A 23,509-nucleotide genomic window follows, 5' to 3' on the forward strand; every position below is an offset into this window, starting at 1 on the left:
GCTGCTGGCGGGACAGTGCGTATCTGCCTGTGGACACTTCCGGCCGCCTGGCCTGGGCCCCAGCACTCCATGCTGCCTTTTCCGGGCCAAGTCCCCATCCCCCTTGTCTGGGACTTCCCAGCTCCAGAGGTCATCGCTGCAGGCGGCAGAGAGGCTGCCAAAGCAAACCAACCCCCGTGACTTGTAGGAAAGCAGCTGGGGGGGGGGAGGGGGCGGGGGGAGGGTGAATAGAGGTGGGGGCCGGCGTCGGGAGCGGGGACACGAAGGGGCAGAGGCTGGGGCAGGAGTTAGGGTGCAGGAGGGGTCTGGGGCCAGGGCTGGGCTGAGGCCCGGCCTGGAACTGGGAAGGCCTGGTTCAGGAGCTGGACAACGGGTGGAGGAAATGGCAGGCGCAGCGGTGGGCAGGGGGCTGGGCAGGGGGCAGAGGAGACCAGGGGCAGGGCGGCCTTGGGGCAGCTGGGGCCCTCCATCTGTGCCTCTCCACTTAACACCTCCTTCCTGGGGGCCCTGTCAGCACCCCCCAGCCTGGCCTGTCTCCCCAGACTCCGGGCCCCCAGGCCAGATCTGTCCCAACTCCACATACCCTCGCACCGGCACACCTGGGGCCCGTCCAGGCTGGAGGCAGGTTGCTGGGCGCCCCGGTCCAGCCCCTTGCAAACCCTGTCCCACCAGCCAGGTGGCCTCCAGCGCTGCCAATCCCTTGGCCCAGCCCCTCCCCGCCCCTTCCCCCGCCCCCTCCTCCTCAGGTGAGGCAGCCAGGCCTAGCAGGCCCCTCGCGCTGCCGCTGCCTCTGCCTCCGGGGCCCGCTGCGCCGCTGCGGGGCCACCATGCTCCTGCCCAGGCCTGGAGACTGACCCTAACCCGGCACCATCTCTCAGCTCCGCCCCCACCTGCCGGACCCCAGGGTAAGGAGCAGGGTCCTCAGGTTCCCGTCCCCCGGACATGGGTCCCCTCACCCCTACCCACCCTAATGCCCACTTCCCAACAGAGGTGCTCTGAGAGGGGCCAGTCAGACTTCTCTCCAAGGACCTCAGAGTTCTAGCCCCCGCTTCTTCAGACTCCCAAGATCGGGTCCCGGGCTCCTCCTCCCTCCAACCCAGGAGTCCAGGCCCCTGTGCCGCCCCTCCCTCATAAGAAGCAATCCTGGTCCCCAAACCTCTCTTTTCCCAAGACCCAGGAGTTGAGGCCTCCAGCTCTCCGCCCTCAGACCCGGGAATTCGGACCCCTCAGTCCGCTCTCCACCACGGCCCAGGCCCAGGGTCCCCCGGCGCTATAAATCCCATCATCCCCCTAGCTGCTGGTCACACGCTGACCCCATCCTTGAACCCAGCCCAGTCTGTGTCCGTGATCACGGCGTGCTCTGGCCAGGGCCCAGTCCCTCAGCCTCCCTGGATGGGCGCCTGGGACTGGGGGCACAGGGGCTGGGCTGGGCTCCCCCAGGCCCTGCCTCCCCCTTGTTCATCTCCCCACAGGTCCCGCCCCGGCCCCAGAGGTCAGCCGGGGAATCATTAACTAGAGGCCGTGACATGGCGGAGAAGGAGGGTGAGTCCCCCTGTCCCTGAGACCTGAGCTCTGCCTGCCGCCCCTCCCCTCCCTCTGTGCTGTCTTCCCAGCCCTCCGCTCCCTTGGAGCCCCCTCTCTCTGGCACCCCCTCGTGGGCCCACCCCCACCCCCTTCTGAAGCCTCCTCCATCTAATTAACTATTAACCAAATTCTCTGTGGGGCTGCAACACCACCTGCCTCCCGGCCACCCCATATGACCTTCCTGGCTCCCTGCCTCAGTTTCCCCTCACCCCCCAGTGATTTCTCAGCTACCTCTGGACCTGTCCTTTACTTGGGGTCAAGGGGGAGAAACTAGCTATCATCGTTCAGGACATAGACCCGAATCGAAAGCAGAGGCCTGCCTTTAAAAAAGATATATATATAATTTTATTTATTTACTCATGTATTTATTTCTGACTGTGCTGGGTCTTCGTTGCACGCTTTTCTCTAGTTGCGGTGCGAGGGCTTCTCATTGCGGCCGCTTCTCTTGTTGCAGAGCATGGGCTCTAGGGCACTCAGGCTTCAGTAGTTGGGGCGCATGGGCGCCTTAGTTGTGCTTCCCGGGCTCTAAGGCACAGGCTCCATAGTTCTGGTACACAGGCTTGGTTGCTCTGCGGTATGTGGGATCCTCTCGGGATCCCACATGGAACCCGAGTCTCCTGTGTTGACAGGCGGACTCTTTACCACTGAGCCAACAGGGAAGCCCCACCGGGCTGCCTTCGAATCTTCCTCTGCCACTGATTTTATTGTGCGATCTGATGGGAGTGTCGTCGTTCTTCTGGGCTTCATTTCCCCCTGGGTCAAGCGTGGGTTCTCATGCTACCTACCTACCTACATGAGGTTGTTGGGAGCACAGAACACGCACAAGGCGCCAGCCTGGGACTTCGTTCGTAAAACACGCAGGGTGCCCCAGATGCGGGGTGCCCCAGAGCTGTCATGGCAGAGGTCGGCCAACTTGGAAACCTGGGGCCCAAGACCCCCACCGATTCCAGACGTTCCTCCCACCTCCTCACACTGTGGGCAGAGCAGAGGGAGGACTTTGGACCCGGTCTGGATGGATGAGGAGAGGAGAAACAACAGAGAAACCACCCTAGGGATGGTGGGGAGAAACCACGCCTCTGGTTTGATGGACACTCGAGGGCTTATGGAAGCCCCTGGCAGGGGCTCCAGACCTCCTGGCTCCCTCTTAACCTCCTCTACACTTGAGAGCCAGCTGGAGGAGACCAGTTAGGGGTGGCTCTTTCTTCCTGCCCTCCCCGGCTGGGGCTGAGTCTCTTCTTCCTGGAACCAGGCTAGTTGGTTTCGGTCCCAGGCAGTATCACTTTCTAGTTGTTAGACCCTGGGCAAGTGGCTCACCTTCTCTGGGCCTCATTTCTTCCTCTGCGAAAAATAAAAATAAAAAAGCAGTACTAATGTCCATCTTATAGGATGGTGTGAGGATTTAAATGCCATGATATGCAGGAAGCACTGAGTGTGTTGGCTGAAATGATGGATATGGATCACTGGCCTCCTTGCGTCTCAGCACAGCTAGAAAATCAGAGCCCAAACCATCCAACTGTGGAGTGTTATTTGTGGACTCTTTGCAATCCCTGGGACTGTAGCCCACCAGGTTCCTCTGTCCATGGAATTTTCCAGGAAAGAATACTGGAGTGGATAGTCATGCCCTTCTTCAGGAGATCTTCGCAATGCAGGTTCAATAACCTGGGTTTCCCGCATTGTGGGTAGATTCTTTACCATCTGAGCCACCAGGCTCCCAGTGACCTGGGAGAAGGCACTGCTGCCTTGTTGAGCAGATGCGTGGCAAAGCCTTGCGCCTTTGGAAACCTTCCTTCTTGGAGCCCACTGAAGAGACTCACCAGGCCTGGAGCCTATGGGTAAATGAACCAGAGAAGAAAAGCGGAGTGTGTCCAGAAGGACGGCCAGGGACTGGCCTGAGGACAGACAACCAAGACACAGTGGGCTTCAGTACATCTCCAGGCAACTCAGTCCTAGTCTTGGAGGGGAGTCCTACCATCATGGCAAGCCCGGGCTTACTTGCTGGGTTACCTGGCTGGGTGGCTGAACCTCTCTGGGCTTTCTTTCCTCATCTGTACATCAGGGATGGTGATAATGCTATGTTCCTTCATTGATAGTTTGCAAGGATTTCAGGCAACTGCAAGATGGGGTTGGGCTCCCTAGGTGGCTCCAGTGGTAACACCTGCCAATGCAGGAGACATAGATGCAGATTTGATCCCTGGGTGGGGAAGATCCCCTGGAGGAGGGCATGGCAACCCTCTCCAGTATTCTTGCCTGGAGAATCCCATGGGCAGAGGAGCCTGGCAGACTGCAGTCCATAGGGTCACAAAGAGTCAGACACAACTGAAGCAGCTTGTCCCTGACACACACACTGGCAGGATGGGGTTAGGACAGGCCTAGGGTTGGTGTGTCTTCTGAGAGCTGCAGTTATGCTAACATTTGTGTTACCATTCTGCTGGTGAAGTGCGCCCAAGGTGAGGTTCTTGGCGCTCCCTGGGGACCCCGAATCAGAGGAGGTAATATCTGAGTTAACACTCAGAATAAGGCAGGAGAGAGAAGAGCAGAGAAGGCAGAGAGAAGAGCAAGGCTAACAGCTAGGGGTGACAGTCTGCCAGGTGTATGGTGGCATGTAGATAATTCGGGATTTCTGGAGGTAAAGTTGGAAATGGAGCTGGGAGGGTGATGAGATATGCAGGCTGGACCAAGTTCTGTTAGGACTCTGGTGAGAAGCTGGCCCATGAGCGGGCAGCGCTGGCTCTCTCCACAAGATGGCGCTGGTGGTTATTCTTCGTTTCTTTCTTTTCTTGTTTTTTTTTTTAACCTTGTCATTATAAGTCATGTTATAAGTTATGTTATGTCATGTTATAAGTCCTGTCATGTTATAAGTCCTGTCATTTTGGTTGCTTTTTGAAAACTCTATCAATTGTCTGGTAAGGACCCTTATGGCTGTCTGGGAATTGGGGAAAGCATGTTCAACCCCCAAATCTCTGATGCTGTGCTTACATCCTAGAGGGCCTGGCACCTTGGGCTGAGGGCCTTAGACTCTGTCCTGAGGGGCACTGGGAAGTCATGGAGGGTTCTAGGGACAGGTTGGATTTGCTCTTTGGGAAGATCCCCCAGGTTTCCATGTGGAGGCTGGACCAGAAGGAGAGATTGAACCCAGGGGTTGGAGGGGGTGGGGGCAGGGAAGGAGAGAGTGGGCAGGAGACACTCAGGAGGCCTGAGCCATGGGGAGAGGGAGGTGTTCTGCACATAGGGACAGACCTGCGGATGAGGACCTCTGAGACGGGACCTGGGGACTTAGGGAGACGTGGAGGCCAGTATGGAACCTGGGAGGTGTGATGGAGTGTGGTGATTCCAGGGGGAGGCATCTAAGAGGGTGCAGGACTCCCGATCTAGGACTAAGGAGAGTCCAGAGCTGGGGACAGAAAAGCAACCCAGTCTGTGGGGGTGGAGTGGGGAGGCATGAGGGGAAGGAGGCCGGGGCCGCCCTGTGAACCCCAGATTTCAGATAGCGTGTGAAGGGTCAGGAGATTGAGAAGTAGCAAGCAAGTCGGACAAGGGTGGTGTCCCAGAAATCAGATGGGGAGAGAATTTTGTTCGGGAAGTTGGAGTTGAGTACACGAGGACAGACACGGAGCTGTTTGAGTGGAGTTTCCGAAACAAGGAACCAAGGACATCACTTGGGAGGGTTTTGCAGCCGAATGGTGGAGGCAGAGGAACTGCACTGTGAGGAGACAAGGGCAGCCTGGCACCCCTGAAAGAACAGAGAGCAGAGCCTCAGGAGGACGCTCGGGGGTCCGGGCTTGCCGGGCTCTCTCGCCCTGACGACTCACACCAGGATGCTGCCTCTCGTGCAGTGAGGACACTTCCTGCCTTGGCAAAGATATGCGGTCAGGATGCCTCTCATGCTGGTGAACTTGGGTGAGGACGCTTCCTGTCCCACCAGAGGCACCTGTTTGGGGGTTGTCCAAAGACTCCTGAATCACAGGGCATGGAGCAAGTTTCTCCCCTCACCTTAAGCGACACAGGGTGGCCGTGCTTCCTGCCCCGGCAGTCATGCCAGGGCCTCTAGCCTGGGCTGTGAGTGGCCCAAAGCTCCGCAGGCACGTCTGAAAACAAAGGACCCAGGACCAGCCTGATGGCTTGGGGAGCCAGGACCTCCCACTGAAACCAGGAATATGGTTGGGGACCAAAGTGGGGACGGGGTCCTCCCTGGTGGCTTAGTGGGCAAGAATCTGCCTGCAGTGCAGGAGACCTGGGTTCAATCCCTGGGTTGGGAAGATCCCCTGGAGAAAGGAATGTCAAACCACTCCAGTATTCTCGCCTGGAGAATCCCATGGACAGAGGAGCCTGGAGGGCTGCAGTCCACAGGGTCGCACAGGGTCGGACACAACTGAAGTGGCTAAGCAGCGGCAGCAACAAGGTGGGGATGGGGCCTGAGAGGCCCCCTCAGGGAGACAGGGAGGGGTCAGCCAGCTGGGGCTGGGCTGGGCTGGTCCGCTGGGGCCTCTTTGGGGGAGGAGCACCCGGACAAGAATGGCTGGGTTCTCAAATTCTTGACACTCAGACAATAGCCACTGCAGGAAGGTCCTGGACCACTCCCTGCTCCTTTCTGGGTGCTGGCCTGGCCCCGTGCCCATCAGCCATACTGCCCTGACCCAGATGGCAGAACCGGAAGGTCCTGCAGATGCCAGGGGCAGTCGGGTGCACGCCAGGCCCAGCGAAGGCTTTCAGTGGCCTTTTCTCTTTGGTCCCCCCATCCCTAGCCAAAGGATTGGCTTTTCAGCCCCAGGGTCCCTGTTGCACTGGGAATAAAATTCCTCTTCTCAGGCTGCCAGGCCTCCCCAGCTGGTTCCAGGCCTTCTGTAAGCTCATGCCGTTCTGGCCACATCAGTGGCCTCTCTTGCCCTCTCACCCACCATGCTTGTTCTGGCCTTGAGGCCCTGGCCTGTACTCTTCTCTGCCCACGGTGCCCTTCCGTGAGAGCTCATTGCTTGGCTGGCCTCAGCCCTCAGGTCTCAGCTCAAAAGCCCCTTCTTGGGGAGGCCCTTCTTGAATACCCCACAGAAGACCTGCTGCCCCCGACTCATATCATTTTCTTCATAGACTTGGCCACGTTCTGAACATGATCAAGTTCATTTACTTGTTTGCTTGTTTTGGTTTCCCCCTCACTTTACACACATGAAAATGTGAGCTCTGTAAGAGCCAGCATCTCAGCTGTCTTGTTTAGGGATGTGTCCCCAGAGCCTAGAATCCCCAGGTACACAGTGGATGCTCCATAGGACCACGAGTGAATAAACCCCCATTTTACTGATGAGAAAACCGAGGCCCAGAGTGGTGAAGGGAGTTGTCCAAGATCACATAGCTATAATGATTTAAAAACATTTATTGACTAATAAAAATGGGAAAATCATTTATTGAGAACTTGCTCTACGCCAGCCACCATAGCACTGAGAGGGTGGCAAGGCTTTGTGGTTATAGGCCTGGATCCCAGTGCCAAATCAGTACTACCTCTTCCTGGCTGAGTCACCTTGGGCAGGTGGCTCCAGTTCTGTGAGCCTCAGTTTCCCCTGTCTGAAAAATAGGAATCATAACTGAGACCAGGACTGAATAATTTAATGCATTCAGAGCAGTGCTTGGTGCATAAGGCATCTGATAAGAGTACGGCTCTTAATTATTTGAAAGAATCTTCAAGTATTACTTTTAGAGGTGAGTGCTAGGTGGATGCCCATTAAATAGATGAGGAAGTTGAGGCTCAAAAAGGTGATAGTACCTGCCCAAGGTCCCATATATTGCCGTAGGTAAGGCCAATATATGTATTTTTTAATTTGGCTGGGCCATGTGGTTTGTGGGATCTTAGTTCCCTGACTAAGGATCAACCCTGTGCCCTCAGCCGTGAAAGCATGAAGTCCTAACCACTAGACTGCCAGAGAATTCCCAAGGCCAGTATTTTTAAGTGAGGCTGACACATTTCCAAATGTAGGTTCTCAACCTCTGGGGTCAATTTGTCATTGGAGCTGGGTCCTTCGGGAGAGGTCTGGTTTTGGGGGGTTCCCAGGGACAGAGGGTCTGGAACAGCAGAGAGAAATGAGACAGCGAGGAAATGCCAAACAGCAGGGAAGAGAGTTGGCAAGAGGGCAAAGGTCAGGGGTCACAGCCCCCAGGAGGCCCCAAGAACCTCTGGGAAAGTTAGCAGAAGTGACAGGTCCGAGAAGGAGATACAGAGCGCAACGTCTGTGGAAAGGAGAAGACCCTTCAGTGCCAGGAGTGTGGGCAGGGAGGGTGGCAACTGTCCCAGCCACACCCCTTCCCAGCTGGAAGCCCTGGGGGACTGGGCACCTAGTCATCCTCCCTGCAGGGGCGGGACAGGCCTACCAACTGCTCGCCCCAAGAAACTGGACCCAGGGCAGGGCAGGCTCAGGCGTGCTGAGTTAGCCTGGGGGGCAGGGCAGAGCTGGTCCCTTGCCACAGTGAGGACAGAGCTGGCAAGTGGCCCCAGCACCGTGTCTGTTGCAGGTGGCCGGACTGTGCCATGCTGCTCCGGACCCAAGGTGGCAGCTCTCACTGTGGGGACCGTCCTGCTCCTGACAGGCATCGGGGCAGCGTCCTGGGCCATTGGTGAGAGTGGACAGACCCCTGCACCTCTACCCTCCCCTGCCCCGGCAGCCCCCAGCCTGCCTGCCCTCACTTCTGCCTTCTCCGCAGTGACTGTTCTACTCAGGAGTGATCAGGAGCCGCTGTACCCAGGTGAGTAGAGCGGGCTGAGACCCTCTGGGGAGCCCTGGAGGAAATTCGCGCCTGGTGGGAGCTCAGTGAAAGGATTTTTTAAATGAATGCCCGAAGGCCTGCAGGAATGCTGGTGGTGCTTATGTACCCATGTGGCTGGTCTAACCCAGTGTTCTTCAGACTCTAAACATGTTATCCATTAAGTGCATCATGAAATCAGTGAGTTGAAAACCACATTTAAAAAAAGTATGAAACAAATTCGATTGAAAAACTCAGAGTGCCTCTCTTTGCGTAAGAAAAAGTTCTGTTAATCTTTTCTTTGGGTTTTATGAAGGTGGGACTGTTATTCCCTCCATTTTACAGATGGGGAAACTGAGGCTTGGAGCAATGCCATAGTTCACCCCAGGAAACGGAAGTTCGGGGCTACATCATAATGTAAACATGTTTCTCATTGTGAAACGTGGTCAATACATGTTTGAGAGGTAGAAGTACTATATGAATTCAGCCAGCCTTTTTCTATCGCTTCTTGGTGGTAGCTGCTGTTGTTATTTCCATTTTACAGATGTAGAAAGTGAGGACTGGAGAGGACAGGCCGTGGGCACATCATGGCACCAGGAATAGCACTTAGGCTTGACTGGAAGAGAAGTGGAGGCAGGAATAAATACCAGGGTGGCCAAAAAGTTCATTCAAGTTTTTCTATAGATGGAGAAACTAATAAATGTAGAAACTAATTATGGAATGAATGAATGAATCTTTCTAAATGCTAACTCCAAGCTACCATTCTGTGGCCCAGGGCAGCAGGAAGAAAAGGGACGTTGGGTGACAGGACTCATTTTTCACTCCCACGAGGCTCATCTAGTTCCATAAAGGACTGAGCTCACATTAAGAGCAGAAATGGACACCTAGACGGGAAAGCCACCATCAAGATCAATCACCACAGTTCACACTTGCAGAGCATTTACCTGTGCCAGGCACAGGCCTCAGGGCTTTGCAGGTATTAATTCATTAAATCCCTCCCATGGCCCATTTTAATATGGGGAAATGAGGTGTGGAGAGACCAAGTGACTTGCCCCAGGTCACAGGGATGGCAACGAGAACAGCCTGGACCCAGCGCTTGTGTAGAACTACTATACTCTCTTGTTTCTCAAGAAACAGCCCAGTGAGTTGCCGTGTTGATGGCTAACATATGCCAGGCCCTGGCTACAGCCGTTGCACAAGAGCCCTGTGAAGTTGGGGCCGTTTATCATCACTTCCATTTTGCAGATGGGGGAAACTGAGGCCCAGTGAATTGTACTGACGTGCACGTTGAATAAATGGCAGGGCAGAGGGGTCATGAACCTACCAGATGCGCCTTCGTGGCTCACTACTGCCCCTGGGCTACAAATCCCAACCCTTGGCGGACTCCAGGGCTCCTAAGGCGCCGCCCTTCTCCACCCTCACCTCATGCTTCCTCCCAGCACTCTTCAGCCCCGGCCCACGGGCCTCTGTCTCACTCTCAGAGGACCCTCCTGGCACCACAGTCTTTGCTCGCCTCCTCTTTACGCTCACACCCAGAGGCAGGTTTCTGGGTCCTGTACCATCATGACTGAGCTGAGGCTCCCACCTGGCCTGCCCTCTCTGATTCTCAGCATCCTTATCTGGAAATGGGTGGTGAGAATTAGCGGAGGTGATGATTCGTGCAATGCTTGACTCTCAGCCAACTTGGTTAACACGGACTTCTGTGTCTCAGACTTTAGGCTTTAACTTCCCCAAGCTGGACCTTTCTACCCCCAGGCTCTATACCCTCCGCCCCCCACAACCACTCTGCATATTACCACCACCCCCTCTATGACCCTCTTCACACAGCTCATGATTTACTCCTGGTGAATTTCAGAAGGGCAGGGGCATTTTGTTTACTGCCGTAGACAGTGTCTGGTGCATAGAAGGTGCTCAGGAAACCTTTGTTCAATGAATAAGCGTGAAGACAAATCTCAGAGGTGAACTAACTTGTCCTGGGCTTCAGCTGAAAAGTAATGAGGCCACACTTCAGACCTGACTCTGGCCGCTGCCAGCACAGTACCCTCCCGTGACACTAGGGTTTCTCAAAAACGTTGGGAAATTACAAAACGAACAAACAGAAACAACCCAGAAATGATATCCCCAGCTCACTTTTCTGGGATTTTTCACATCTCTAAATATATCAGACAATTTGGTAAGCAAACCAGGTGACCCAGAACGTACTTTCTGCATGGCTTAAAATAATACAAACAAAAAAAAGAGTTTAAAAGTGAGAAACAGTGGTACAAAATATAGCTTTAAAAATACTTGGAGGGGGCATTTGACATTCCTTCCTCTCTCCCTCCTCCTCCTCCTTCCGCTCCTCCTTCCAAATACATCCATAAAATGATAATTTTTTTTTCCCTAAAACCTCACAGTTTCTGGAAATCACAATCTCTGGAGCACTGAGAAGTCATTTAAAAATAAGAATTCACTCCCACCCCCAGCTGGTGTTTTTTTTTTTTTTTTTTTTTTTTTATTTTTGCACCGCTCCTGGAGGTACTGCAATACCAGGTCGATGCGTGGAGTGGACGGAGCAAGCTCCTATTCCAACTCCCTGCTCCAAAAATCCATTTAATATATTGTCCTCGGATAGAGGACGTATCAGATATTAAACTGATAAGAACAGATACTACACCCAGGTGGTGTTTTGAACCCCAAGTCTTGGTCTGGGAACTCAAGGGGTGGTAGATATCACCCAGTGAAGGTACCAGACATTCCCGGCCCCATCCCAGAACAGGAAGCCATGATTAAGGCCAGTTAACCAGGAAGCTCCTAGTATAGGCCGTACATGAGTATATTTGGGGAAAAGGAGCTGATAAGGTTCGTATGAGAGCCACAGAAGGAGCAGGGAGTATGCAGGTAGGCAGGTTTGGATTCAAATCCTGACTTTGCCGGTTCTTAGTCATATTCTCAGGGGCAAGTATGTCCTCTCTAAGGCTCAGTTTTCCCATCTGTAAGATGGGTATAGAGATGGTCTCTCCCTCCCAGGATGATTGTGGGATAGAACCCCCCAGATATGACGCATAGCATGGAGTCAGCCCATCCCCAGAAAATGTAGTCAGTGTTACTATTTTTTAAATTTATTTTTAATTGGAGGATCATTGCTTTACGATGTTATATTGGTTTCTGCGTATAAGAACATGAATCAGCTATATATCCCCTCCCTCTTGAACCTCTCTCCCACTCCCCACCCCATCCCACACCTCTAGGTCATCACAGAGCACCAGGTTGAGCCACTTCCCACTGGCTACTGATTTTATATATAGTAATGTGTATGTTTCAGTGTTGCTCTCTCCGTTTGTCCCACCCACTCCTTCACCAGTGTATTACTGTGCCTTTTTTGTTTAACCCTTAGGAGGAAAGTTGCCTGAGAGGATGTCTTGTTGTTCAGTTGCTCAGTTGTGTCTGACTCTTTGTGACCCCATGGACTGCAGCACACCAGGCTTCCCTGTCCTTCACCCACTCCTGGAGTTTGCTCAAACTCATGTCCATTGAGTCAGTGATGCCATTCAACCATCTCATCCTCTGTTGTCTCCTTCTCCTCTGGCCCTCAATCCTTCCCAGCATCAGTGTCTTTTCCAATGAGTCAGCTCTTCGCATCAGGCAGCCAAAGTATTGGAGCTTTAACATCAATCCTTCCAATGAATATCCAAGATTGATTTTTCAGGGTTGATTTCCTTTAGGATTGATTGGTTTGATCTCCTTAATGTTCAAGGGACACTCAAGAGTCTTCTCCGGCACTACAGTTTGAAAGCATCAGTTCTTTGGTACTCAGCCTTCTTTATGTTCCAACTTTCACATCCGTACATGACTATGGAAAAACCATAGCTTTGACTATATGGACCTTTGCCGGCAAAGTGATGTCTCTGCTTTTTAATATGCTGTCTAGGTTTGTTACAGCTTTTCTTCCAAAGAGCAGGTGTATTTTAGTTTCATGACTGCAATCACAGGCAACATTAAAAGCTTGGGGTTTGGAGTCACTCAGGCCTGAATGCAAATCTTCTCTTTGCCTTTCTCTGTCCTCAGCAGGACAGGGTTCTCCCCGGAAGTTCTGCCTCCCTTTGTCCAGATCTGTGGGGCTGTGGGACGACTGCTCAGCTTGGGTGTGGCCTCACCACATTCTTCCTCCAAGGATGCAAAGTTGAGTTTGGACCAGATTCACTGTCCCAGAATGTGCTCTTAGAACACCAGCCATGCAGGAGGCTCTGGAGAAAAGGGGTTCACAGCTGATCTTTCCCCAAACCTACTTCTCCCCACCTTGCCCATCTCAATCAGTGGCAGCTCATCCTTCTACTGACTCAGACTGAACACCTTGAAATTGCCCTTGGCCCCTCTTTTCCTTCCACCCACATCCAATCACAGCTGACCCTGTGGGCTCCACCCACAAATTCTGTGCAGAATCTGAACTCTGCTCCTCCACTGTCCCCACCCTGGCCCCGCCTCCATCATCTTCCTCCTGGACCATCACACAGCCTCCTCCTTGGTCTCCCTAGTCCCATCCTGCCCCCTACAGTCTGCTCCGTACACACAGCCAGAGGGTGCCTGTGAGTCCCTGAGTCAGATCAGGGCTCTCCTGGCTCAGCCCTCACTCCTGGTAAAAGTCAAAGTCAGTCTAGTCTTGTCTCCCGCCCCCTTCTCCCCTCGCTCACTCTGCCCAGACCTCTTGCTGTTCCTTCAACAACCCCGCCCCCCTCCTTGGGATCTTTGCATTTGCAATTCTCTTGGCCTAGTTCTCTGTTCCCTCACCTGTCTTCTCACCTCCTTCAGATCTCCGCTTGCATACCACCTTCTCAGTGCAGCCTTCCCTGCCCACCTACAGGAAAGTGCAGCCTCCTGTCTCTCCCCATGTCAGCACTCCCCTGCCTCTCTGTCAAGCTTGACTCGTCTCCCAGGCCCCTCTTTTGTGACACAGCATCTATTTTACTTCTCCCTCCGGTTTGTTATCCATCTCACCCATTGGCCTTTGAGCTCCCCACAGCTGGGGGTTTTGTCTGATTTGTTCATCGTCCAAAATAGAGCCTGGCACAGCCTGAGCGTTTGCTAAAGCACACCTAAGGGAGGGCTGTGACCTGGCTTAGGTGTGGCAAGGGTCCTCTGGCCATGTGTGAGGAGCAGGCTGGGAGGGGCTGAGGGGAGCATCACTCAGGGCATTAAGCAGGAGGAGGAATCCCCCATAAGCACTCTGCAGCCTTGCTGTGTATCTGCCTCTTGTCACAGTTTGTGACGCTGTGTTTGATTGGGTGATTTTTTTTTTTAAATTGCTGTCTGTCTCCCCTACAGATGGACTTTGTGCTTGGTGAGGGTACAGCCCAGAGATGTCTTGGTCATTTTTATGTCCCCCAGCATCACCCCACATAGGACCGGGCATGGAGTATGTGTCTAGTTAACACTTGTTGAATGAACAAATGAATGAATACTGCATCCTCTGCTTGAATAATTATCCTGCAACTTAGTATGTATTCAAGGCTCTGACAAGTCCTGCAGAAAAAAGATAACTCTTCTTTTTTAAGATTATAAGAAATCTATTTAGATATTTTGGCAATGTGATGTAAAAGAGAAAAGGAAAAACCAAGAGACTGGCTAAACAAAAAGGGAAATTATTAACTCACTTAAGTAATGATTCTGGAGGTTCTTTAAGCCTGATTCCATTAAGGAGCTATAAAAATGTTATCAGAATCTCTTGACTTTCCTCTACATTGGTTTAACACCACTGCCCCCCCATTCCCACTCCTGCAGGCAAAGGTGGACTTTGAAAAATCTAGCTTCCAGCTCTTGGGCAACCAGTTTAGGAATCCTGGTGGCAAGGGGAATGCCCCCTCCCCTACCTTGCCCGGTTTCCCCATGGCGATGCAGCCAGAGTCTTAGGACCCCCAGTCTTTGGTCCAACTTGAGTCCTGAGCTCTTCCAGAGGCAGTCTCAAATGTGCGGAGCCCAGGGTGCTCCGATCGGGCCTGCCAGGACTCGGGACTAGACTGGCACGGGCAGAGAAGAGGCCAGGAGGGCTCGGGCGGGAAGGCGACCCCGGCGGTCCTCTTGTTGCCCTGCAGTGCAGGTCGGCCCGGCGGATGCTCGGCTCACGGTGTTCGACCAGACGGAGGGCACGTGGCGCCTGCTTTGCTCCTCGCGCTCCAACGCCAGGGTGGCGGGGCTCAGCTGCGAGGAGATGGGCTTCCTCAGGTACCCGGGCGCCCCTGGTGGGGGGCTGGGAGGGCGGGGGGCGCAGGTCTGACCGCTGCCCTGCCCAGGGCGTTGGACTACTCGGAGCTGGACGTGCGGACGGCGGGCGCCAATGGCACGTCGGGCTTCTTCTGCGTGGACGAGGGGAGGCTGCCGCATGCCCGGAGGTTGCTCGAGGTCCTCTCCGTGTGGTGAGGAGGGCGGCGGGCAGGTGGGGCGCACGCCGCGGGCCCCACCACCCCTGGGCACCCATGCTCCCCCGGGTGCCTTCCGTCCGTCTTAATTGGCCTCTATTTTTGTCTCTGTGTCTTCACCCCCGTCCCTCCCACAGCGACTGTCCCAGAGGCCGTTTCCTGGCTGCCAGCTGCCAAGGTGAGGCCCCAAAACTCAGAGCCCTCTTCTGAGACTCCCTGCCCCTACTGTGGCAGGGCCATGGCCCATCAGGTACCCCCAGACAGGCCTTATGCTCTTAGACCCTCCAAGGATGGAGCTGTGTGCTCTCGGACTCCCCCAGGGTGGGGGGTCCACATCCCCTCAGCCTCCCAAAGTAGGACCATGTCCCTCTAGGTCCCCACAGATGGGGCTGTGTCTCCTCGGACAGACCCCTTCTCCCTAGAGCACAGCCATGTTCCGCAGACCCCTCAGGTTAAGATCGTGACCACTCGCTCTCCCCGGAGTGGGCCATGACCTCTCAGACCCCCGGGGCAGGGGGTCCAGGCCTCCCGCTGGCCCCTGACTGCCCCTCTCCCCACAGACTGTGGCCACCGAAAACTGCCCGTCGATCGCATTGTGGGCGGCCAGGACACCAGCCTGGGCAGGTGGCCGTGGCAAGTCAGTCTTCGCTACGATGGCACGCATCTCTGTGGGGGGTCCGTGCTCTCCAGGGACTGGGTGCTGACGGCCGCCCACTGCTTCCCTGAGTGAGTGTCCCCCGGGGCACTGAGGGGAGAGGCTGGGGAGCCGTGCGCTGGAGGAGGCTGAGCCTAGACAGGTGGCCACCCTCCCCTCCTATCCCCGGTAGGCGGAACCGGGTCCTGTCACGATGGCGAGTGTTTGCTGGTGCTGTGGCCCAGACTTCACCCCACGGTGTGCAACTGGGGGTGCAGGCCGTCATCTACCATGGGGGCTATCTCCCCTTTCGAGACCCCAACAGCGAGGAGAATAGCAATGACATCGCCCTGGTCCACCTCTCCGGCACCCTGCCCCTCACAGGTATGTCTGGGCCTGATCCCGGGCCTGGGGACTCCAGGGGCCAGGAGGACAGAGGAAGAGCTGGGGCACAGAATTCATGGTGATGAGGGAAATGATCTCCAGGGGCACTCACTGTGCCTTCATTAGGTGGGGGCAGTTAGTGCAGCCACTTTGGAAAACCATGTGCAAGTGTTACCTTTTGGCCCCGCAGTTCCACTCCTAGGTACGTACCCCAAAGAAATGAAGATACCTTGCTACACAAAAACTAGTGCACGGGTGTTCATAAGCAGCGTATTTACAGCAGCCAAAAGGTGGAAGCCACCCAGATCTCTACCATCTGCCATGTGGATAAACAAAACATGCTAGACCCGTACAATGGAATCATCTTAGGTTAGAAAGGAATGAAGTGCTGACTGATCCAGGGTACAGAGTGGATGACCCTGGAACAGCACTGTGCTCAGAAGGAAGTCAGACCCACACGGCCACATTCTATATGATTCCATTTCTATGAAATGTCCAGAACAGGTAAACCTACAGAGATAGAAAGTACATCAGTGGTTCCCCAGACGTGGGCATGGCAGAGAAACGTTGGGAGGTCAGAGGTAAAGGCGGTGATGAAAATGTTCTGAAATCAATTGTGGTGGTGGTTGTACCTTCCTTATTGCCAGGCAAGCTAGTCCCTGAATCTAAAACCTGTCTAAAACTCATTGACTTGTGTACTTTAAGTGTGGTTAATTGTGTGCTTGAATTGTGTGGTACAGGAATTTTATCTCCAAAAAAGCTATTACCAAAATAAAAGAAAGAAATGGAAAAAAAAAAAGTGTATGAATGAATGAGAAAGTCAGGAGTTATTTATTCTCTTTGTAGCTCTCCAGAGCATTTCCTTGTCAATGAGAAAGATTCACCTGGGTGTCAGTATGTCTTTCATACCTCGTCTACACATGCCTTTTGAATTAAGAGTGGGCTGTGGGCTTCAGCTTTCAGAAGGCCACCGAGTGGTGGTAACAGTAATAATAATAACGTTGATGATAAGGAAGTTATCATAGCAATGATGATGAACCTTCAGCAGGCATCAGTATGATGATGATAATAATAATGAGAAAGAGGGACTTCGCTGGCAGTCCAGTGGTTAGAACTGCACCTTCCAATGCAGCGGGTGTGGGTTTGATCCCTGGTTGGGAGCTAAGACCCACATGCCCTCTCTGCCAAAAAAAAAAAAACTCAAACATAAAACAGAAGCAGTTTTGTAGCAAATTCAATAAAGAATTTAAAAATGGCCCATATAAAAAAAATTAAAAAGTCTTGGGCTTCCCTGGTGGTTCGTTGGTTAAGAATCTGCCTACCAATGCAGGAGACATAGGTTCATTCCCTGATTCAGAGCAACTAAGCCCAAGTACCACAACTACTGGAGCCTGATCGCTGTAGGCCTCTGTTCCACAAGAGAAGTCACTGCAATGAGAAGCCCATGCACCAGAACCAGAGAGTAGCCCCACTACGGCTCGAAACAAGTAGTAAAAAGCCCTCACAGTCACAAAGACTCAGTACAGCCTTAAATAAATAAATAAGATTTTAAAACATCTTAAAAAATAATAATGAAAGAATACAATAATAGTGATGATAGGATGAACTCCAACACTTGCATGTGCCTCCTGTGTGCAGCCACCGGCCTCAACGTGTCACAAGCACGCACTCATTTCATTGTCACAGCAGCCTGGGAGGGTGGGTTCTCTTATGATCCTGTGTTGTTTTTTTTTCATAAGGGTAAAATTCCCGACACAGAGAAGGTACATAATACCCCACATTCCCACAACTGGCAAATGGCAAAGGTTTGAGCCCAAGTTGCATGGCTCTGGAGTCTGTGCCTATAAGCCCCTGGCTGAGCTGCCAGGAAAGTCAGTACTATTTTGTAGTTTGCATTATTGTCTTTTTTTAATAATTAAAAAAATAATTGTTTATTTATTTGACTGTGCTGAGTCTTAGTGGTGGCATGGGGAATCTTTAGTTGCGGCTTGTGAGATCTAGTTCCTTGACCAGGGATTGAACCCTGGGCCCCTGTGTTGGGAGCTCAGAGTCTTAGCCTCTGGTCACCAGGGAAGTCTGCCTTATTCTTATTTTTAATGGTTATTGTCTTTTGAATAGTCCATGATACTAGTTCTCCATTTAAGGGAACAATACATGTGAGTGGCCTGCATTTGGACATGGGGCTGAGGGGAGTGGTGTGGGCTTTGGGGTCAGATACTCAGCAGCTCTGCGTTCTTGGGTATGTGGCTTCACCTCTCCAAACCTCAGTTTCCCTCATCTGTTAAATGACTCCTGAAGGCTATCGAAATGCTGAAAAGGGTTAATCTGAGTCAAATTGCTTAGAGCAATGCCGGCATTCAGTTAATACTAACAATCATTGCTGTTGTTGTTTATTACTATTGCTAGTTATGTGAGCATTTCCTGTTAGCCAGGCATGCTATTCAACACTTCACCAATTTCTCATGATACACCTCTGGGCGGAGGGGGGGAATGATTATTCTTTCCATTTTGCACCTGAGAGCTCTGAGCTCAGACAGGTGAAGTCACCAGCAAGGCTTGCTAGCAGGGCTGCCAGGACCACTTGCATGGGTTGTGCACTGCTCAAGGATGTCATATCTCAGGGATGCCATTCTTACTGTGGACAGGATAGACTGGTGTGTTTATTATGCTGACTTTTTGACAGGTGGAAGTCCAATATCTCAGGATAGTGCCTTGTAAAATTTCTTACAGAAGGGACTTCCCTGGTGGTCCAGTAGTTAAATGGGAGGCGCTTTCAATGCAGGGGGCACAGATTCGATCCCTGTTCTGGGAACTAAGATCCCACATGCCACAGTGGCCAAAAAATTGAAAAAATAAATTAAAATTTCTCAAAGTCACTCTCTGGGTAGGGGGCAGCCCCATGGGCCATGGTTAAGAACACAGGCTTAGAAACTGGGCCAACCTGGCCCAGTTGAACCTGGGTTCAAATTTTGGGTTCAAATTTGGGTTTGAACCTGGGTTCATATTTTGGCTCTGTCATTGACTCAATCTAAGGGTTTGGACAAGTGACATGGTTTTATATTCCCCTCTTTAAGTGAGGGTAATAGCCCCTACCTCTCTGACCTGATGGGATATTAAGGGAATTCACCCAGAAAGGCGCGAGTACATGGTGAGTTCTCAATAGAAGGCAGCTTCTTTTATTTTTAAAAATGTATTGAAGGATGCTATGCTAGGCTAAGTCTCTTCAGTCGTGTTCAACTCTTTGCGACCCCATGGACTGTAGCTGCCAGGCTCCTCTGTCCATGGAGTTTTCCAGACAAGAATACTGGAATGGCTTGCCATGCCCTCCTCCAGGGGATCTCCCCAGACTAGGGATAAAACCCATGTCTCCTGCATTGCAGGTGGATTCTTTACCGCTGAGCCACTGGGGAAGCCCTGTATTGAAGTATAGTGATTTACAATGATGTGTTAATTTCCTCTATGCAGTAAAGTGACTCAGTTACATACACACACACACATATATCTTTTTCACATTCTGGTTCATCATGGTTTATCACAGGGTATTGAATATAGTTCCCAGCGCTGTATAGTGGGACCTTGTTGTTTATAGGAGGCAACTTCTGTTGTAGTGATTTGTGAAAGAACAGAGGGAAGGGTGGGCTGGGGCAGCTGGAGCGAGGTTTGTCCTGGGCGGGGCAGACTGGCAGGGGCCCAGACCGCTGTGGTCTCTTGCACAGAGTACATCCAGCCCGTGTGTCTCCCGGCTGCCGGGCAGGCCCTGGTGGATGGCAAGATCTGCACCGTGACTGGCTGGGGCAACACACAATACTACGGTGAGTCTTGTCCTCTGCTGGGAAGCTGCCTTAGGGAGACTCTGAGCCGGGCTTGGGAAGGGCAGTTGGGCTACGCCAGCGCCTCTCGGCCCCGAGGGTGTAGGTGGGCACTGGGACGGGAGGGAGGGGGTGTGCATGCTCCCCAGCTTCGGCCAGCCTTGCCTGCACACCCCCAGGCCAACAGGCTGGGGTGCTCCAGGAGGCCCGAGTCCCCATAATCAGCAATGATGTCTGCAACGGCCCCGACTACTACGGGAACCAGATCAAGCCCAAGATGTTCTGTGCCGGCTACCCTGAGGGTGGCATTGATGCCTGCCAGGTGAGGGATCCTGTGGGGCAGTCGGGGCCCCGGCCTCCCCAGGGATGGAGACACAGGGCCTTGGGCGGTCGGCCCCCAGCCCTCCGAAAAGGGCCTCCTGGCTAGCCGTCTCGGTCTCCAGCCAGGCCTTCTGTCCCCGACTAGGGTGACAGTGGTGGCCCCTTCGTGTGTGAGGATAGCATCTCTCGGACGCCACGTTGGCGGCTGTGTGGCATCGTGAGCTGGGGCACCGGCTGTGCCCTGGCCCAGAAGCCAGGCGTCTACACCAAAGTCAGTGACTTCCGGGAGTGGATCTTCCAGGCCATAAAGGTGAAATTTGAGCCCAGATGGGAGCCAGAGGGCGGGAGGGTTTGGGACTCTGAGCGGGAAAGGGAGGCAAGGTTTTCTGGAAACCTATAGGGCTTAGAAGGGTCACCCTAGGGAACGGATGGCTTTCACGGGGCTCCTGGGGAGGGGTGGGCACTTGTGGGACGTTGGGGGAAGCCCCTAGTTGTCTTTCCCCAGACTCACTCCGAAGCCAGCGGCATGGTAACCCAGCTCTGACCTGTGGCTTCTCCTCGCTGTGCACGCCTCCAGGGCCCGAGCTGATCTAAGGGGCCCCAGCCCCACGTCATGGGGTTCACCCTGGGCCAGGGATGGAACATTTTTCTTCTTGGGCCCAGCCCACAGGTCCAAGGATACTCTTCCCTCCAAGGTCCTCCACAGTGGCGGGCCCACTCAGCCCTGGGACCACCCTCCTGCCCCCCATGTAAATATTGTTCTGCCATCTGGGACCCCCCCCATCTTGTGCTCCTGATGACAGGATGCTCTTTAAATAATAAAGATGGTTTTGATTAATGTGGTCTCTTAGTGTGCAGCTGTAAACAGCAAAAGAGGACATTTTGGGCTCATGGAGGAGAGCGATTAGGGCCTGGCATGGATCAAGGCAGGGAGCATAATCCTCCAGATCTGGCTTAACAGAAAAGATCTTAATTGGTTCACTTAACTGAAAATGCGCTGCAGCCTCTGGCTTCTCGTCTCCATCCAGCTGCTCAAACATTTTTCAGGACTGTGCCTCACTTCCTCTCTCACATCTGCTTTTCTCTGTGTCTGCTTCATTTTCAAGCAGTCTCCTCTACAACTAGAGACAGAGATGTTCCCCACCAACCCACCGAAACTCCAAGCTTATATGCCGTGGACCATTTCGCGGCCTCAGTAGAGAAAGAATGCTTCTTTCCCATCAGCTGTAGCAAAAAAGTCCCAGGCCTGGCTCTCCCTGGACAGATTTGGCCCATATGCTCATCCCTCATCAGATCACTGTGCATCTATGCATCGGGGTGGGGAGGAAGTTTGACCCTCAAGAACTACATGACCTGAGTGTGAGGGCTTCTCCAGAGGAGAATGGGGTGCTGTTTCTGGGGGAAAAAAATGGTTGTAGATACCCAGTTAGAAAAAAAGACATCTATTGTGGACCTCCATGGGAAACGACCCTGTGGATAGAAGGCAGGTGTGCCATGCCCGGTGAACACTGCCTGAGACATCCCCCTCATCTCTTCATCTGGGCTGGACGTTGTTTTCAGCTTCCCCTTGGACCCACTTTGTTCCCTAGAGCAGGGGTCCCCAAGCCCCGGGCCACAGACCATTACCAGTTCGTGGCCTGTTAGGAACCAGGCCTTAGGGCAGTAGGTGAGCAGTGGGCAGGTGAAGCTTCATCTGTTTGTAGCTGCTCCCCATTGCTCGTGTCACTGCCTGAATTCAGAAAAACAAGCCCTGGGCTCCCACTGATTCTGCATTATGATTATATCACAATGTAATAATAATAGTAATAAGTGAAGTGAAGTCGCTCAGTTGTGTCTGACTCTGAGACCCTGTGGACTGTAGCCTACCAGCTCCTCCGTCCATGGGGTTTTCCAAGCAAGAGTACTGGAGTGGGTTGCCATTTCCTTGAAGTACACAATAAATATAATATGCTGGAGTCATCCCAAAACCAGCTTCCCCATCCTGGGTATGAAAAAATTATTTTCCATGAAACTGGTCTCTGGTACCAAAAAGGTTGGGTACCACTGCACAAAAGAATTGACAGATCTTGGTGGGGGGGACCCAGATGGTCACCAGGGGGCACCACTGCTCCTAAACTATGGGGCTTCCTGGTTAGGCTTGACCAAGTGCTGCTGGACATCAGATGCTCTGCAGGAAAACACCCACCAGACGCCTGTTTCCCATGATTTTCCCATGATAAAAATTAAATGTGTTACCTATCAACCACAAGTCCCCAAGCAATTTCCTAAAACACAAATAGACACAGAAAAGTCCCTTCAAATAACATTATTGTTCAGTTGCTCAGTCATAGCCGACTCTGCGACCCCATGGACTGCAGCATGCCAGGCTTCCCTGTTCTTTACCATCTCCCACAATTTGCTCAAACTCCTGTCCATTGAGTCGGTGATGCCACCCAACCATCTCATCCTCTCACCCCCTTCTCCTTCTGCCCTCAATCTTTCCCAGCATCAGGGTCTTTTCCAATGAGTACAGACTATTTACTTGGAAAATGCTCCAAGCATTTCTCCCTGGATCAGACCCTTAGGAACTGGTGATCCCCACCATGGCTTTGTCCATCAGGAATGCCGTGACCCCACATCTCCACACAGTTTTCCAAGCATCTGTGTGTGGCTGTGCTAGCTGTTCTACCCACCATGTTGGAGATATAATTCGAGACTTGATTCGCACATTGCTTGTTTTAAAATGCTTTGAATTACAGGGACGGGACTATAAATTTTCCATTATCATTGTCAATTGAAAAATGTACTGTACATGTGTTTTGTGAAGTTTGGGAGCTCTGAGAGAACATGGTCTACCTTGGGGATTCTGAGCAGATATGGCTGTGTCCTGAGGGGTCCAAGGGGACACAGCTTACTCTGGCTGGGAGGGGGCCAGTCTGAGAAGACATGATCTTGCTCTGGGTGGGACTGAAGTCCCAGGGTAGGACTCCCACCCTGGGCAGCCTGAGGGGATGCAGTCTGATTCTAGGGGATCTGGTTGGAAATCTGGACATTAAAAACCTATAGATCGTCCTCTAGGAAGTTGTTAACCAGAAGGTCATTCTGGGTTTTGCCTGCATCATTTCTCTTAGAGGGGAGAAGAGGTTGGGGAGATTGAGTTACTCAACAGCCAATCAGCAGTCTTTGTTGGCCAGCGGTAGGTAAGCCTCAGTTTCTCCTTCCACTCTCACTAAACCTTGCCACCCACTCAAGGAGTCACGCAGATATTAGAAAAATATTAATAACAATCACAGGGTTGCTTTGAAGCTCTGCCAGGATCTTGGTCTTCAGAAAGATCAAATATCAAAACTCTTTCTTCCATGTCATTGCTGTGTATCTCTGAGCCAGAAATATTTGGCCCATCTTATCTTTGGCCCAATTTATGTAACCACCTCAGGGATACGAGCAAGGCTTTGCACTCATGGTGAGTGTTTACATCTGAGTATTCACTTTCAAATATAGAAAGCCTTCTGGATGTAACTTGGAATGGAAAGCTCCATATGTGGTTTATAAGTTGGCATTCTCCCAGTCAAATTGAAGGAGAAATATACAGTTATTTTTTTTCTACCATGGTTTTTCTGCAAGTAAATTGCCACCATAATTAACAATGATTATGATGGCCATGAATTCTGTATTCAGAAATAATT

The 23,509-nt window shown here is 52.5% G+C and overlaps 1 protein-coding gene and 1 non-coding gene across 2 annotated transcripts; one reads left to right on the top strand and one right to left on the bottom strand.

Annotated features, from left to right (window-relative positions):
• The first annotated feature begins 738 nt into the window (after positions 1–738).
• On the top strand, positions 739–20,665 carry HPN (hepsin). The gene is made up of 13 exons (XM_065925927.1): positions 739–905; positions 1,473–1,542; positions 8,077–8,178; positions 8,266–8,307; positions 14,373–14,502; positions 14,571–14,693; positions 14,834–14,874; positions 15,257–15,422; positions 15,524–15,714; positions 19,431–19,526; positions 19,703–19,845; positions 19,990–20,154; positions 20,350–20,665. Exons 2-13 carry the CDS (start codon positions 1,527–1,529, stop codon positions 20,386–20,388), a joined length of 1,254 nt encoding a protein of 417 aa, XP_065781999.1. The 5' UTR covers positions 739–905; positions 1,473–1,526; the 3' UTR covers positions 20,389–20,665.
• LOC136161933 (U2 spliceosomal RNA) lies at positions 10,800–10,988 on the bottom strand. The gene has a single exon (XR_010661819.1). It is a non-coding gene; the product is annotated as a U2 spliceosomal RNA (small nuclear RNA).
• Positions 20,666–23,509: the final 2,844 nt, after the last annotated feature.

The sequence above is a fragment of the Muntiacus reevesi genome, chromosome 2, assembly GCF_963930625.1.
Source record: "Muntiacus reevesi chromosome 2, mMunRee1.1, whole genome shotgun sequence".
Taxonomy (NCBI): Eukaryota; Metazoa; Chordata; class Mammalia; order Artiodactyla; family Cervidae; genus Muntiacus; species Muntiacus reevesi.

Excerpts from the sequence above, each read along its gene's own strand:
- HPN (XM_065925927.1), top strand. Across the intron at positions 19,527-19,702 it reads GGGCAACACACAATACTACG|GCCAACAGGCTGGGGTGCTC; the intron begins GTGAGTCTTGTC and ends GCACACCCCCAG. Across the intron at positions 19,846-19,989 it reads GTGGCATTGATGCCTGCCAG|GGTGACAGTGGTGGCCCCTT; the intron begins GTGAGGGATCCT and ends GTCCCCGACTAG.